Source organism: Alligator mississippiensis, chromosome 6 (assembly GCF_030867095.1).
Source record: "Alligator mississippiensis isolate rAllMis1 chromosome 6, rAllMis1, whole genome shotgun sequence".
NCBI lineage: Eukaryota > Metazoa > Chordata > Crocodylia > Alligatoridae > Alligator > Alligator mississippiensis.
In genome coordinates this window covers 82,637,152-82,652,732 of record NC_081829.1, presented here as the reverse complement: position 1 = coordinate 82,652,732, position 15,581 = coordinate 82,637,152, and the positions used below count along the sequence as shown (strand labels likewise).

Genomic DNA, 15,581 nt, shown 5'->3' with positions numbered 1-15,581 from the left:
ACAACCAAAATCAACCTTATAAAATTAACTAGACAACCAGATGTTCCTTATTGGCCCTTCATAATACATTAATATATAATAAATATTAAAATATATAAGAGTATATACTACTGAGCGGCTTTAACAGCAAATAATTTCTGTACATATTTTACTGGATCCCTGGTAGTGATTGGTAATAGCATGCAAATATTAGACAGCTAGGTGTTTTAAAAGCACCCACAATTGGCCTTCAGTGAAAACAGGTAGGCTAACTCTGAGCACTTATGAACATCCCTTTCTAGAATATGATGTTACTTTGGGTTGCTAGTGAGACAATCTCTTATATTCACTGCTCCTTTTCCTTAACTAAATATGGATTCTGAATAATGCTGTAAACTTTCCTGCTTCTTTCACTGAAAGTAAATAATTAAATATTGAAATTTCGTTTTCAAAAGCATGTTCCCTAGTATATCACACAACCTGGAAATAAGACTTTCTGCCTCACACTGGATTTACAGTTTCAGTTTATTCTAAACTGCTGGTTATCAAAATTAAATTAAATAGGAAAAAATGTTTACAGTTCAAATACAAACAAATTGCTTGTGCACAGGCAACTTTCATTGAAACAAGTGAGCCTATAACAAAGGCAGAATTTCTCCTAAAAATATTATAATTTTGCATAACTTGTCCATAATATTTTACAGTCTCATTACAATTGAACACGTTAACTGTTCATCGTGCACATTAACTGTATATTTGGTGAGCGTTTATTTACACATATGTATAGGGTGGGTTTTTTTCTTTCTTCCTTGCTGTCAGATTTACTTTAAAGTTCAGACTTCTCTTTTCTCAGCGAATCTAATTTGTCAAAGATGGATGACATCATTTTTTTCTTTGGAAAACCAAGGATGTTACACTGTTTCCAGTTTTCCCGCCAAAACAGAACTTGGGTGTTGGCAGCTCTTCCAGAAAGTCAAATCCTGCCAGACAGAAATGAAAATATTTTCATTAAAAGTGAGTTGTATGTATTAAATTGAAAAACCCTTTGCAAACAGCTGCTAGTTCATCTGGAAACAGCATGTTAATTACTCTGAAAATTTACAGAACTATATTCATGTTGTATTGCTTCTTTATCCAGCTGACAGTCCTCTCTGGATAATAAAATCTTAGCTAGCTGGATCATGTAGATTAATGGCAAAAAAGATTATAACTTGCCAGTAATTCCAGTTCTCCAGAAGGAATGGTTATATTAGAGCCATACTCCTAGATTTCAAACTTCAAGCATGAAATTCAAAATCTGACCAACAAAAATATTCAAACTTGTGCAGAGGTTCACTGAGCATGTGACATGTGGGTGTGCTTGCAGTGTCAGTCTTAAGTTACCCGTTAATTTGTAACTACGAATAGGTATGAATGTTCTCCCAGCTTTAAAACTCTGCCGGGCAGTTAAGTAGAGGCTTCTGACAAGGCTCAGAGGTAATGATGTTAAATCTCTTCCCCAGAATAATTTTTCAGATTCTTGTTCCGAGACTTGTAGTTATAACAAAACCCTCGCTCTTAAACTGCATCAGCACTGAAAAATGTAGGAGACCATAATTCTCCCACCGTGCCTCCAAAAGGAGAGCAATAGTGAGAATGAAACTGAGGCATAATCTAGCCCATTTACTGTTGAGTTGTCTAATCCTCACCTGCCTTATCATCAACAATAGGGCATTAAAATTTACTCACCAGATCCTTAAAGAAGCACCAGCTGGCAGATGCTTCTGTTCAACCACTTACCTTCTCTGAACTCATTTAGCAGTTCCTCTTTGGTCCAATTACAAGATGTTATGAGAAAAAAGCCTTCTGGATTCAATACCCTGCAGAGCGATTCCACATACTGCTTCCTCTTTGCAGCCGCATTATCAGGATTAAGGCTTATGGCATCAAAGGTTCCTTTGTCAATACAGATCTGAAATCCTAATAGTTCAGCTGAAGGAGTCAGAAAATCATTTACCTAAATCAAAAATGTACTTCTATGAAAACATCTCTTTGGGAGGTGCCAAGTCTTCCTTTAACATAAAACAATACAAAACTGGCAGCAGCTAGGTATGCTTGTGAAGTGGCTATCCAATGGCTTTCCTTAATAATGATGCCCTATCAATTTGTTTCTATGTATTATGTACAAATGCAGCTACCTACTTACCCATCTCAAGTCAGCATATGGCTCCCATTATCCTAGTATCTGAGAACCTCTCAATTTTGAACGTGCTTGATCTTTGCTTTATTATTCCTTACCACACTTGTATTGTACTAGAAGCCTTGGCTGTGGACCAGAGACTCAGTGTGCTTGGTACTGTACAAATTCATAACAAGAGATGGTGTCTAACAGGAAGTGTTCACAACCTAAGTGTAAGGAAAGCGATAATATATGGAGAGAACAAACAAAAGAATAATGCTGTTCAGCATTAAAACCAGGGGTCTCAGTCCACCAGCTGCCCAACTACTGAGGTTTTTATAATGAAAAATATAATTTTCTGTCATATACTTGAAATTCAAAATGCATAATCTAGACTACGGAACTGACCCTTCAAGTCTAGGGCCAGATTTTCTGGGAAGTGGGTTGAAACCCTCTCACCCCAGATCTCCCTTTGGAAGGTTATTATTCAAAAGGTGGACACCATCATCACCAGCTAGTTATCGATAAATTGCAGTTAATTGCAGCTACTTAAATCACAGTCGGATTTACCAATTTTCATGGGCGGGTCACAGCATGAAGAGCAAATTCCATGAACGTTTGATGGATCTGCTCTGGCGGCCCTGCCCCTCGGTGCTGATTGGTGGAGAGGCCCTAGGTGGGAGGAGGGAAGAGGGGGCAGCCACCATCTTGCCTGCTGGCTGCCCTTTGTGTAGCTCCGCCCCTTGGTGCTGATTGGTGGAGAGGCCCTTGGAAAGGGAGGAGGGATGAGGGAGAGGTAGCCATCTTTTCAGCTGTCCTTCATGCTGCCCTGCCAGCTGGTGCCTTCTCCTCCTGGGCAGGCCACAGCAGCAATGAAGACTGCTGCCTCCCACTGGGGAGCCAGCATTTTATTTTTAAGTTGGCCAGGGTGGAGTTTATTTGTTTGGTTTTTGTTTTTGCTGATATAAGGACAATCCTGGATTTCTCAGTTTCCGCAAAAATGCATGAAACCATGAGTTAAACCGACTCCTAGTTGTCAAGTGAGAGGGCCCAGGGGTGCTAAGCTTTATACTGTACTTAGAAATGTCAGGGAGATTTGTGTGCTTTGAGGGCAACTAAGGCAAACTTCATGCATTTCCCAACTCTGACATGACTCACAACAGACTGTAGGTGGGAATTAAGCACCAGGGTGTTCAAAAATTGGATAGCTTGCGAGCATACATAGAAGCCGAAGCCGATGACTCAGCAGTCCTTTAAAACCAAACTAGAGCTACCTAAAGGGTTTTACAGATGCTAGAGCAAAGTTAATTTAAATCACTTTTCCTAACATAGGCATCTAAATCCCATTTAGGTGTCTACAAGAATTCTTTGGACCCAGTTACTAGCAATTCCCTTGCTGCAGGCATGAAATTCTTGTTTCCCTTAATGAGAAGTGTACAAGTTCCCACTAACTAAAATACCTTCTTGTAAGTATGAGCATGTTAACAAGCTATTGGTTAGAGTCCTCCCAAGTATGCAGAAACTCCAGTGAATTTCAAAAGAGCTAATTACTATATTAAAATGAATACATAGGAATAGCAAGTAGCTCAATTAATCTCTGGCACGACTACTTTGTGTTTTCTTTGTATAATTTCTCTCAATGCTTACCTGCAATTTAATGTTGGGCAATCCTTGTTCTTCTATTATCTCTTCAGAAAGAGTTATTGCAGAAGGAGAATAATCAATTCCAGTGAGATTAGTGTAACCAGATTTTGCCTGCAGAGTAGAGAATTGTAATCAGCATGCTAGCAAAATATCCTTGTGCAACAGGCCTGCTCCCTCTGTTCATTTTTATTACAAAAAGACCCCTTTATTGCTGTTATCACCGCAGAACAAAAAAACTGGTATGAATGAGCTAAACTGATTGTATTCTGCCTTATACATCCACAGAATTGTTTATTAAAGGCTAGCTTCTTCCAATAAGTGAAGAACTGAGTAGGCCTGTGAAAGGTAATGCCCTGGTGAAGTTATACATCTTCTAAGCAACACCAAAATGAACCTGGAAAACAGGAATTATTGTACAGCACAAGAACATAAGCCAGCAGCAGATAGCCCCAAGGAAGGAGTAAATCCTCCATGATGGACATCTATAATGACATATCAACAGGAAAGGTGCTTCTTACAAGCCAACCAAATGTTGAGGTTAAATCCTGAATCATGAGGCTGAAATTCCTAGCCATTATTTTTATCCTACCTTGTGTAAACACGTATCTTCCTATTGTTCAGATTAAGATCTAGCCTTATTTGAATGCTGCCAAGAATTTTTTTTCAACAATATTTGCCAGAGTTCCATAAGCTAATGGCGCACTATGTTAAAAGGTATCCAGACAATGATTTGAGTTGGGTTCTGTATTGAGTAAGGAGCCAATGCAGACAGCTGAACATTCAGGTGATGATGTGTTAATAGCAATCTGTTTGCTGTGTCCTGCAGCAGCTGCTGTCTTTTCAGTGTCTGGTTTCCTCCCTAGATTAAGTTTCCATAATACAGTCTGAATGTCACATGTGTGGATCTGTCTGACTGGGTCTGAACCGGTTGGGGAAAGGAGGCAATCTTCTGGCCAACTACATGTAGAAGTGGGGGAGTGACTGATTTTGGTTTCGGCAATGTGGAATTTGGACATCTAACAGCATTCTAAATGCCAATGGGATGTCCAGGTTGCACGCTGACCTCTTCTGAAAACTGATTCCCTTTACAGCAGAGGGTGCTACAAAGATAAACTTTTCAAAGCACTTTCTCCGGCAGCATAATATCAAGAAATATGCAAGTTCAGCTTTAGCTAGAGGCTTTTAATACAGGCATTCAGTTCAGCTATACAGGGAGAGTTTTGATGAAGAGCTGTGTATTGCTGAGGCTTCTCCCCATTCTATCTCCCTGGAACTCCCAATGCATTGATGTAAATATTGGTTAATGTCAGAGAGGAGACTGAGCCTTGTGTGACCTGAGCTGAAGGAGATGCAAGAATAGTTCCAGTTCTAAGAAAGGTGCCAAAAGGACTTAGTCACTTCTGGGGAGATTTGCTTAAGCATAGAGTTTTTGGAGCCAAGAGAGAGACATTTGATCAATGATACTGAATGCGTAGCATTCCAATGGAGTGAGTGCAGACTAACTACCTTTGTTCGGGCAGGAAAAGGTGGAACTAACAACTGTGTCTGCACCCTGCTCTGAAGCCTGACTTAGTGGGGCTGGAGAATGCCTTTTGCTACCTTCTTGAGTAGAAGGCTTAGAAAAAAGAGGCTAAATACCAGTAGGTGGGTTGTGAGGTTACTAGCTGGCAGTGGCGGCAGCAGTCCCTCTATGAGGAGGAGTCTTCCAGTAGATAGGGGGGTCATTGGTGAGACCGGAGATGACTGAGGCCAGCCAGAACTAAATGTTCTCTACAGTACTTCCCAAAGTATTGCATAATCTGGGTTGGGCGATGCATTCTCTTCATTAAAGGAGATATTGAGGATCTCAGAGTTGTGTTTCCTTATCTAGAATGAGGGAATGTGTTAAACTTCTGGTACTGTAACCAGGGAAATGAGGCTGAAGGAGAAAATTTCAGTCACAAATTCAGTCAAGCAGAAGCCCACAAGAGTCCTAGATTTGGTGTGTAGGCCCACAGAATCATGATACATGCGCCCTTAAGGCAAGGGGTCTTAAATATATGGATGAGACCCTGGAACGAAATGAAGGAGCAGAAAAATGGGAAGTCTTCAGCCATCTCTCATGAAACTTTTGGAATGGGAACATTTAGATTTCATAGACTTAGATTTCATAGATTTCATAGACATTAGGGGCTGGAAGGGACCTCATGAGATCATCAGGTCCAGCCCCCCACATCAGACTGATTGGTCTATAGTTCCCTGGGTAATCCCTCCTCCCTTTCTTGTAGATAGGGATCACATTGGCTCTTTTCCAGTCATCTGGGATCTCACCCGAGTGCCACGGTTTTTCAAATATCCCTGCCAAGGGGGATGTCTGTCCTTCAAGACCCTTGGGTGCATTCCATCTGGGCCCACGGACTTGTGAATGTCTAGTTTCTCAAGGTGTTCCTTCACCTGATCCACATCGATTTTGGGCCCGTCACCCACTTTCAGATTGGTTTGTGCCATTCTTAGCCATTCTTGAAGTGCCATTCTTGACGTATGTGTAGCAGTCCTAGTCTTGTACCTGCAGTTGATACATTGACTTTTGGTGGGCATTGGATCTGTAAGCACTGTAATGGTCATCTTCAAGTGGTGTAGCTGCTTATGGTACATTGGGAGACAGCACTCTCTGTACTTGACTTCACTTGTAGGATTACCTACTTTTGTCTGTCAGATTTCTGCCTCCTTTATATACAGCCTGCCAATAGGAACTAATGCCCAAGCCCAACATTAACTGTTAATCGTTCTTTAATGGTTCCTCCATTCCAGTTCTACAAATCCACACTTATCCTAGGAGTTATGATGCTATTCCATTCCATCTTTTCTTCCTCTGGTAGCCTAATAAATACCCTGTATAACCACTTTCCACTGTTCTACCCTAGATACTGAACATCAGTTTGACTCTGTCAAGGTGCAGAAAGAAGTGACAATTATTGCCCAATCTGGCCCCTGAGAGCACTCTACATTCATGACCAAATACAAGCGCATGGCTGCAAAGAGCTTTAAAAGGGCCCAGTCCCACGATAATCTGAAACCTCATTGCATGAGGGTTTAGATGTAAATGCTCCAAACACAGCACCTTCATTAACATCTGTCTGTGCATGTTGGGAGCAGGGCTGGATAGAAACTTCCTTTGGGCTAGGAAGGAAACTCAGCCCAGACTGCTGAATCCCCAAACCCCTGGGACCCAACAGCAAACATCTGTTGGGTCGGGGGGATTGCTGTAATTTATAGAGCTTCCTGAGAAGTGCTTTGAGTTACAGCAAGGAGCTGCACTTCTGTCTGTGTCTTCAGTTTCTGTGCAACCACCAGATCTCAGCTCCAAATGTAGAATTTTATTACTGTTGATGATGCACAATCCAGAAAAATCCCAAATTTTTTTTGGATCCTACAGAAAAAAACACTAAGTGGGGAAAAATAATTCTTTTAGTTATAAACTGAACAAATCTGAGACACTACAAACTATGCCATTTTTACTGTCATTTTCAAAAGAGAACTGCTCTTGAACAAAATTTCTTACACATGTGACTGCAGTATTTTGGAGCACATTATCACAAAAAACATCTCTTATTCTGTACCTACGGAGTTTTAAAAGATTTTACAAGCTACTGTTTTTCCTAATACAGAAAAAATATATTTTTATATTTGTAAGGGACATCAGGTGTCAGATTTAAGGATGGTATGATACTCAAGTATAGCCAGCTCTTGCTGCTAACTCTACGTGCAGTGGAAGCTTAAATGAACATTTCCAATGAGACAGATGAAGCAGTTTTTAACTCTGTGTATTTTTTTTTGTCAATCTGCAAGATCAGTCTAATCTTACAGTAAGGCTATACCAGTGATTCTCAACCAGGATACTTTTTGAAAGCTGCTGCAAGGTGTGAGGGGAGAAGTAAATTGATAAGCAGCGTGAGGAGATAAGTGCAGGCTCAGGATTGTCCCTGGCCTGACTGCTGCCTTGCCCCCAATACGCAGCCCCTCTACAAGGAGATAAGTATTGTAATAAATTTAGTTTTTGAAATGGGGTCATTCAATTCACAAAAGTTATGGAGAAGTGCCTTGAGTCGAAGAAGGTTGAGAACCACTGAACTATGCCAAAACACTTAATCAAAAACATGAAAAGAAACACAAAGCACCTCTGAAACAAGATTACTAATCTTCATGTCCTGCTGTGCCACTCTGAGGTAACAACATATCAGACCTTTAAACATCCATGGTATTAGGTTTCTACTCCAAGCAAAATAAATGCAAGGCACATGTTATATTTGGGGGTATAGGTAAGAAAATATAGTAGTTGAGTTTTCTTTTTAATTTCAGTGTGATTTGGTACTTGCAAAGATTCTCCTGTTTTTTAGGAAATGTAAATGTTTCGCCCTTCACTTTGATTCTGTACCAAAAGCACAATTTTCAAAAAATACCAACCAATTCAACCAGCAAAATGCCATTTCCAGTTCCAATGTCAAGCACAGAACTGTCCAGGGGGATCTTTTGTTTTTTCATCCATCTGATTAAACGAACCATGCTTTCTTCTCCAAACCTACAAGAAATAGAGGCTCAGGTTCTTAAGATAACACAGATCCATGTGAGTAACACAGCAACTCTGTGTCTCTCTGTCCCACACTCCAGGGCATTGGTAATGCACCTGTCACTACATTACCTAGGCAACAATCTACATAGATCATATTCCAAGTTTTAAGTGAACGAAAGAGCCTTAAATCCAGCTGGATTACCAGTACTGGAAGCTGAGGTTCTCACTATGTACTCATGGGAGGTAAAATAAGGACAGCACTGGAAGCTTGCACACTGTCTGCATAATTCTGAGCAGGTCTTCAGGGACGCGAACACTAGTCCATTAGTAAACCAGACTATATTTCCCAGATTGTTTTTCACACAACAGTTGTCAGAGAGAACCTAACAATTTCCAGTTGCACTAGATCTGGGACTGTCAGGAATTGGTGCCTTCAAGGTAAAAAAACCTTCCCATCATGTTACCCACAGCCAGAGTTACCTGGGTACCCAGCAGACTTATAATGATTTAAAAAAAAGAAAAAAAATTACTACATAACTTTCAAAAGAAGGGAACATAAAAATGTTTACTGATTTTTTTTTTTTTTTTTTTACCAAATCTCTCCAATATCTCCGTTTTCTTGAAAATGTTGCAGTTCTCTTTCATATGCAGCATCCCAGCTAGAGAAGAAAGAGAAGAGAATACTGAAATTAACAGATAACCCTGGTCTAAATCATTCCTAACCGTGGCCTGTGATTTGCATGCAGCCTGCAAGGGGTTAACATATGGCCGTCAGACTCCCATCCAGCTGCTACTGCTATGTATATAGCTCTGGCTGCAGCGACTATACAGCAGGGAAGCCCATCACCAGGTAGCTGAAGGTGATGCCTCATTGTGCTGCATGCAGTTTTGGGGTGAGCATGTGAGAGGGGAGAGAGCGCACTTATGTAGTGTGCGGCTTGGGGGCCCTGTGGCTCCGGTAGCATGCAGTCCCCACTGGCATGGTCCATGGTGGGTATGGCGTCTGGCCTCTTAGAAGCAGGACAGCCCTGATCTAGACAAAAGATCAGGGGAAAATTGTAGGTGGGAAGATCACATACACATAAGGCAACCTGAAAGGCCAGATTTCCCAGCTGCAGCTAAAGTGTTGGAGTAAGAGCACGCTTTTCTACTCCTTGAATCCTGGGGCTACTCTGCCTACTCAGTTGGTCCTCTGATGTAAGCCAGGCTGCAATAAGGTAACGCTAGATGCCAGTGTCCTCACAACAAGGAACATGCATGGAAGCATCTTTAAATCCCATTTCCTACACCAGCATCTGGGATTACAGAAGGAATATAGAAGCTGCTATGGTAATTGTTTGCCATCCAAGAGAGACTTTTCAGCAGCTGGTTCCACTGGGTATAGTGGTAACAGTGTCTCAGGCATATCCAAGATATACATCTTTCAGGGTGCATATTCTCTTAAGCACTTTAACACCAAAGAAGATCGATCAGGTTATAAAGGAGCAGGTGCACCCACACTCAGCAACATTCTCTGTCTGACACCCTGTTACTCTCAAAAGGGTGTGAAGTTCTTCCCTAACAGTGAAAACATTGGGGGAAATTCAGAGAAATTTACTGGTAACCTGCCAGAGACGGCACACAGAGGCTTTACGATCACTCGTGTCAGAGCTCATTAACTTCTCCATGGTGTTCCCCCACTCAGAGCGCTATTTGTACCTTACAAAAGTAGATCTGGAGCTCTTTGTTGATAACCCTGGGTAATCAAGTGAGAAACAATGAATAGGTGCAGGCTATTAATGAGCCAGTGCATTTGGGGCCAACCTCTTTAATCTTTCTAACTCCCACTGATGTCAAAATCTTCCAACCAAAGCCAGCTTAGCTCATGCTTCAATTTTTTTCTTTAAAAATGGGAAGCCCTGGCACTCCAGGATTATAAAACCTGTCCAGAACCACAGACATCTCAGGTTTTCATTGCGCCGCATTTTTCACGGACCCTGCGTCTCAACTTTTGGGTATATTTTTAATCCAGCAGGTCCTGAGAAATCCCAGCAGGCTAAAAATGTGCTCTGGGGTCACCACTGTATTTCCCCAGGGAACTTGACCTTGGTGCCCTTTGCTGGCCCATCTCTCACCCTGCAAAGAAAAGTCAGCAACAACACAGGAGCTGCAGGGAAGCCCCTGGCTGAGTCCAGGAGAGGTTCAGGGACCACCACCCTCTGCCCAGCCACACCCTCCTCCTGGGCCAGGGGAGCTGGGCAGGACAGGGGCAAGTGCTGCCCTGCACCCTCACGGCGGTAGGGGGCGCCGCTCCCCGCCCCCGACTCACTGCTCCTTGGTCCCCAGGATAGAGGGGCCGAACGCGTCCTCCCCGCTCCCCATCCCTGCAGAACCACGTGGGACCCGGAAGTGTAGGCGCACCATAGAGTACCGCAGAGAGTGTTGGGCGGCTGCCGCTCTAGGTTGCGTGGAGGACCTCGGCTCTGTGGTGGAGGTGGTGCGGGGCACCTGCTGGGAGGATGGGAGCCGGCCTTCCCCTGCTCACACCCTTGGCACAAACGTGAGGCTGGTCTGTTGCCACCGGGAGAAAGAGGCTATTTATTTGGGGGAGATGCCTTCTAATCTCTGCAGCTCCTTTGCAAGAGACTGGAATGATTTTGGGGCCCACTGCTGCTATTCCCCTCCCCCCCCCGGGGGCTATTGCAGCCAAGCCCCAGCACCACCTAGGGTGCATCCCTTGCATACGGTAGAATGAGTGCAGCTCGGCAGACTTGCAGGGCAGCCTTATTCTTGTCCTGCAGATACACCTGCCATTACTACCAAGGGATGTCAAGATTTCGGCTCGCGTTGTCTTGAATCAACTGCAGGCCTCGCGGAGGCGTTCCTGCCTGAATGCCGACGTGGCTCCTGCTGCAGCAGTTCAACCATTGATTTATTTGTGCTAAAGATGCTGGTGGAAACGTGCAGAGAGTAACACAGAAACAATAGGAAAAAAAGTAACAGGAAAAAAAAGCGACAGAGATAAAATGTATCATCTCTGAACCAAGAGTTCTAGGGTTTTGCATTTCTTTTTGTCTCAGATCAACACGGCTATTCCTGAGAGTAACAGAGCATCGTGTGTGTTGTTCATAGACGTAGCCAAAGCATTTGACTCCGTCCCTCAAACTGTAGTGTCAGGACTTTGATGACCACAACAAATTGTCCACTTGATTGTTGGCTTTCACAACTGAAGGAGCTCAGTTTGCAGGGCTCAAACCTCCTCTTTGACATTACATCTGGTACCAGACAGGGCTGCGTGCTGACTTTTGTCCTTTTCAACACATTTCTTATATTTGTCCTCTGTGATGCCTTTGACGGTGTCCCAATATAACTTAGATCGCAGGCTATTCTTCCTTAGCAGATTACAATCAAGGCTCAGGACATTGGCTGCAGTGGTTCTCCTGCTTTACCTGTGGCAGGTGTTAGGTTTGTGTTGTGTCAGAATTGGCAATAGTTTTACATAGAGTTTAGATTATGCATTGTATAGGATGGTTTGGATAGGGATGACCCTGCCTCAGCCAGGGGGTTTGAGTAGATGTGCTTTGAAGGTCGCTTCCAGCCAAACCTCTATGAGTCTTTAGACCACAGTGATTTATAACTTGCTGTTTGCTGCTGGTTTTGTGGCTGGGAGTCAGCCCAAGTTGAAGCAAACAGCCACTGCCCTAGGCAGGGCCTGCTCTCAGCCTGGGTCCTATAGGTCAGTCATTAAAAACTGTGGTTATGTGCAATGTGGAGCCCTCAAGTATCCAGTGGTCACTTAGAGCAATGCAATAAAGAAAATCAATCTAGGAAATGTGGTGGCTGCAGATGGATCACTTGATTCAGAGATATGGGGGAAGATGGTAAGTGTTTCTGGCAATTTTCCCATCTTGAGGTCTTGTGTGGGAAAGACAGGTTCTGGATGCCAACAAAGATCTCAGTCTGTGGAGTGATGGTGCTCCTCCACTTCCTGTATGGTTACAACACTTCAAACCCACATAAGGTCGTTGGAGAGCCTTCCTTTGAGAGTATATGAATGGTTGAACCCCTCTTTGTGCCCACCCTGACAGCTGGGATATGAGAGACCCTGTGCCTCTTAGGGGTGCGGGTTAATCTCCTTTCCCTGTCACCCTCGTGAGCTGGGAATCCTGGTGCCGTGCCCCGTTGGGTTTCTCATTCCCTGCCTTTGCCCCATCGTGTGAGCTAGAATCTGAGGAGGCCATACCCCACTGGATCAGGAACTGAGAATACCTATGCTGGGGCTCTGTACATGCATGTTCAGCCAAAACCAGGCATGCTTGCTGCATAGTGCAAGTTTGTGAACACTGGCTCTGGGGATAGGAACACTCAGCAAGATGACTGAAGTAGTTTCTAGGTCTTAGAGCTATTATTTGAATCAGTATTTTTCTTTGTGAAGCAGCCTCATTAACCTAAGAATATCTTGTTGAGATGAATGGGCCATTTCAGATCTCTCTTAGCTTCTCAGCCCTTCCTATATGCCAGGACAAGGTCATCTTCGCTCTGTTGCCCCTTCCTGCCTCCCTCCATCTTATACAAGGCCTCCTTGCAGCCCCACCAGCTTCCCCATGATTCCTCCAAGTTTACAAGGAGCAAGGATTGTCAAGTAGGAGAATAGAGCTCACAGTGTCAGAAACCTGAGAAAAAGCACCATGCTGGTGTGTGTGAGGAGGCATGATGGCAGGAATGTTGGAGAATCAGTCTATGAAGAGGGACTACATTGAAATATCTGAAACCGGACAGTGAGGGTTAAGTGGAGAGTTAGGTAAGTCCAAGCAGCTACAGAGGAATATGAGATAAAACAGGGAGATGGAAAAAAAACAGGGTGAAAAGGAGGGGATCAGTATGCTGGGAAATTTTAGACCAGAGTATTTTGAATCTGTCCCTGTTATCAAAGGACTGGTTATGGGTTTTTATACAGCCCCTATCACTGTCGTGTCCAAAAGCTTCTGAAAGATTGTGTCTTCACAGTCTTTAATATACTTTCCCTCACAACATGCCTGTGAGGTAAAGGAGTGCTATCATCCCTGTTTTTACAGATTCTTTTTCACTAAATCACAATAAAACTAAAACACCTGAATTCAAGTTTCTCAAATGTCTGTTTCAAACTACTGGACACATTTTCCTCTCCTGTCCCTACCATGTTTGACTCCCTCCACTTTCAAAAATGTTCCCTGTGATTCCTTACATTGTTTCTGCATCCCGTGTTCAGTTTGCAGTCCTATTCTGATGTCTGCCTCTTGATGAGGAGAATGGTTTGGGGAGGGGAAAACCGATGGTGCTAAATAGTAACGATGTCAAGACAGTGGCCATTGAAGAGAATAACATGCCACTAGTGTACCCTATGATATGCATTGCCAACGAAACAGAGGCAATGGAGTGGGGAGCTGGGAAGCTGGAATATGGGCTTGCTGAGAATTTTTTTTTTTTTTTAAAGGAAATTAAATGCCCCCAAAATGTTCACAAACCTCTGTTGCCCAAAGAGACCTAGTGGCTTCAAGAATGTGGAGAGGGCCCACATTTAAATATCTGAAATCAGAAAGTGAAGAGTTAAGATAATACAAACATTTCAAACATTTTAAGCACATCTATTATTCCTCTTACTTTAAAATAAATGGTACAGAAGCTGGGAGGACCACTTAAGAATCACACACTGCAAACTTAGGTAAACACCTTAACTCCTCAACTACAAACCTATAGGGTAGGTACCACTGCCTAAATTAACATTGGTGCCTGCCAAGAAAACTAAGGAAACTACTGACAAAACACCCTTGTGAAAGCAGCTTACACAGTTCCAGGAGTACCTCTGGCCTTCCTGAATGTTTCATTCCATAAAACTCAAACCCACATCCAATGCCTTCTCAAATGTATTAGACTACAGCCTGCAATGGTCATAAGCTACATTTCCCCTAGCGTTCTGTGCTGTCTGCGAAGGCAGAGGCTCGGCAAGTGTGTCATAGGCATATTAGTCATCTTTCAAACAGGGCAGAATTAAGGTTCCCTTAGCTTACATCTTAACTTTGTATTTCCTGGTTTTCAGTTGATGTTTGCTGAACTCCACGTTCTGCAAGGGCACAGGATACTTGCAAGCACTCATATAACCCTGTTCATGATTTTTTGTGACACTGAATACTGATTAAAGAAGATATTGTAATCTCGGTACCACCAAGTCCCATATCCCAAAGCACATAAGCTCTTGAGGCATCCACCCATCCCTGTAATGACTTGATTGGACTAAGCAGCAGCCCTGTACACTGTGGACTTCATTCTGTGCAGATCAGGAAAAATGCCTGAAATGAGCACACTTTGGACTGTCTCTCTCCCAGGGCCTCTGGGGGAACATGTGGGGTGAAGCAGCCCTGGTTTTGCAGTTGCCCTACAGAATATGTTGACAGTGTCATGAACTTCTTTGTAGGCAGCATTGATCTGACCTAACAAAGCACCGAGCCCCTTTATGGAGCGCCGAGCAGCAAGCGGGCAGGCAAAGGACTGGTGTCACCCACGTAAAAAGCCACTTCAGTCCCACGGAGCACACTTCTTTCACCAGCCCTAAGCATTCAGGCCTTTACACCAGCATTTCTCAACCCATGGGTCACAACCCAAAAGTGGCTCACAAGAAGATATGAAAGGGTCGTGAACAAACTTAAAAAATGGGTTCTCCTTTAAAGGAGAAAAACATGGGAAACGGTGGCTTTTCTCTTGCAGGCTGGTAGTACTCCAGCCTGCGATGGGCGCTTGCGGGGGTCGCTGTGCCCCACATCCCGCCTTTCCATTTCCCAGCCCTGCACTGGGTTGGGCTCATTCCCATGCTCCAGACACAAGTTACAAAAGTCGCTACATTTTGTAACACCTTGATCTGATACGGCATGCAAGGAGGGGCCCGTGTTTCACCCAATCGGCTGTGTTTGAAGCAGTTTGCACCCGTGCACATATGTCTGGTCACAGCTATAAACCGCTTCCTGTGGCCAGAGCAGGGGAAAATTGCCACTTCAGTCTGCACCTATGAAGTCAGAGGCGCGTTTGCTTCCCTCTTCAACTGAACGGCAGGCCCGGATCCCTGTAGGAAAGCTGCTAGTTTCTCTTTAGCTGCAGAAATAAACGAGGTGGAGGGCTCTGGGGCACGATGCACCTCCGCACCCCCTTGGCAAGCCCCTGGCCGAGCAGAAGCCCCCCCTCGCAGCTGCGAACTACATTTCCCAGAGGCCCCCCGCGCGGCGCCGGAAGCCGGGCGGGAGC

The 15,581-nt window shown here is 43.8% G+C and overlaps 1 protein-coding gene across 1 annotated transcript; it reads right to left on the bottom strand.

The window, feature by feature from the left end:
• Positions 1-486: 486 nt before the first annotated feature.
• On the bottom strand, positions 487-10,748 carry EEF1AKMT2 (EEF1A lysine methyltransferase 2). Its single transcript, XM_059730047.1, has 6 exons — positions 10,639-10,748; positions 8,924-8,989; positions 8,225-8,339; positions 3,785-3,892; positions 1,759-1,975; positions 487-959 (listed from the first exon to the last, which is right to left on the bottom strand). Exons 1-6 carry the CDS (start codon positions 10,731-10,733, stop codon positions 862-864), a joined length of 699 nt encoding a protein of 232 aa, XP_059586030.1. The 5' UTR covers positions 10,734-10,748; the 3' UTR covers positions 487-861.
• Between the last annotated feature and the right edge of the window lie 4,833 nt (positions 10,749-15,581).

What these genes read in the sequence shown, in the direction of transcription:
- EEF1AKMT2 (XM_059730047.1), bottom strand. Translation starts at nt 10,733, where the DNA reads ATGGTGCGCCTACACTTCCGGGTCCCACGTGGTTCTGCAGGGATGGGG. An exon ending in ATCCTGGGGACCAAGGAGCA is followed by an intron (nt 8,990 to 10,638) that starts GTGAGTCGGGGG and finishes TTTCTTCTCTAG; the next exon opens with CTGGGATGCTGCATATGAAA. An exon ending in GCATTTTGCTGGTTGAATTG is followed by an intron (nt 3,893 to 8,224) that starts GTTGGTATTTTT and finishes TCTACTCTGCAG; the next exon opens with GCAAAATCTGGTTACACTAA.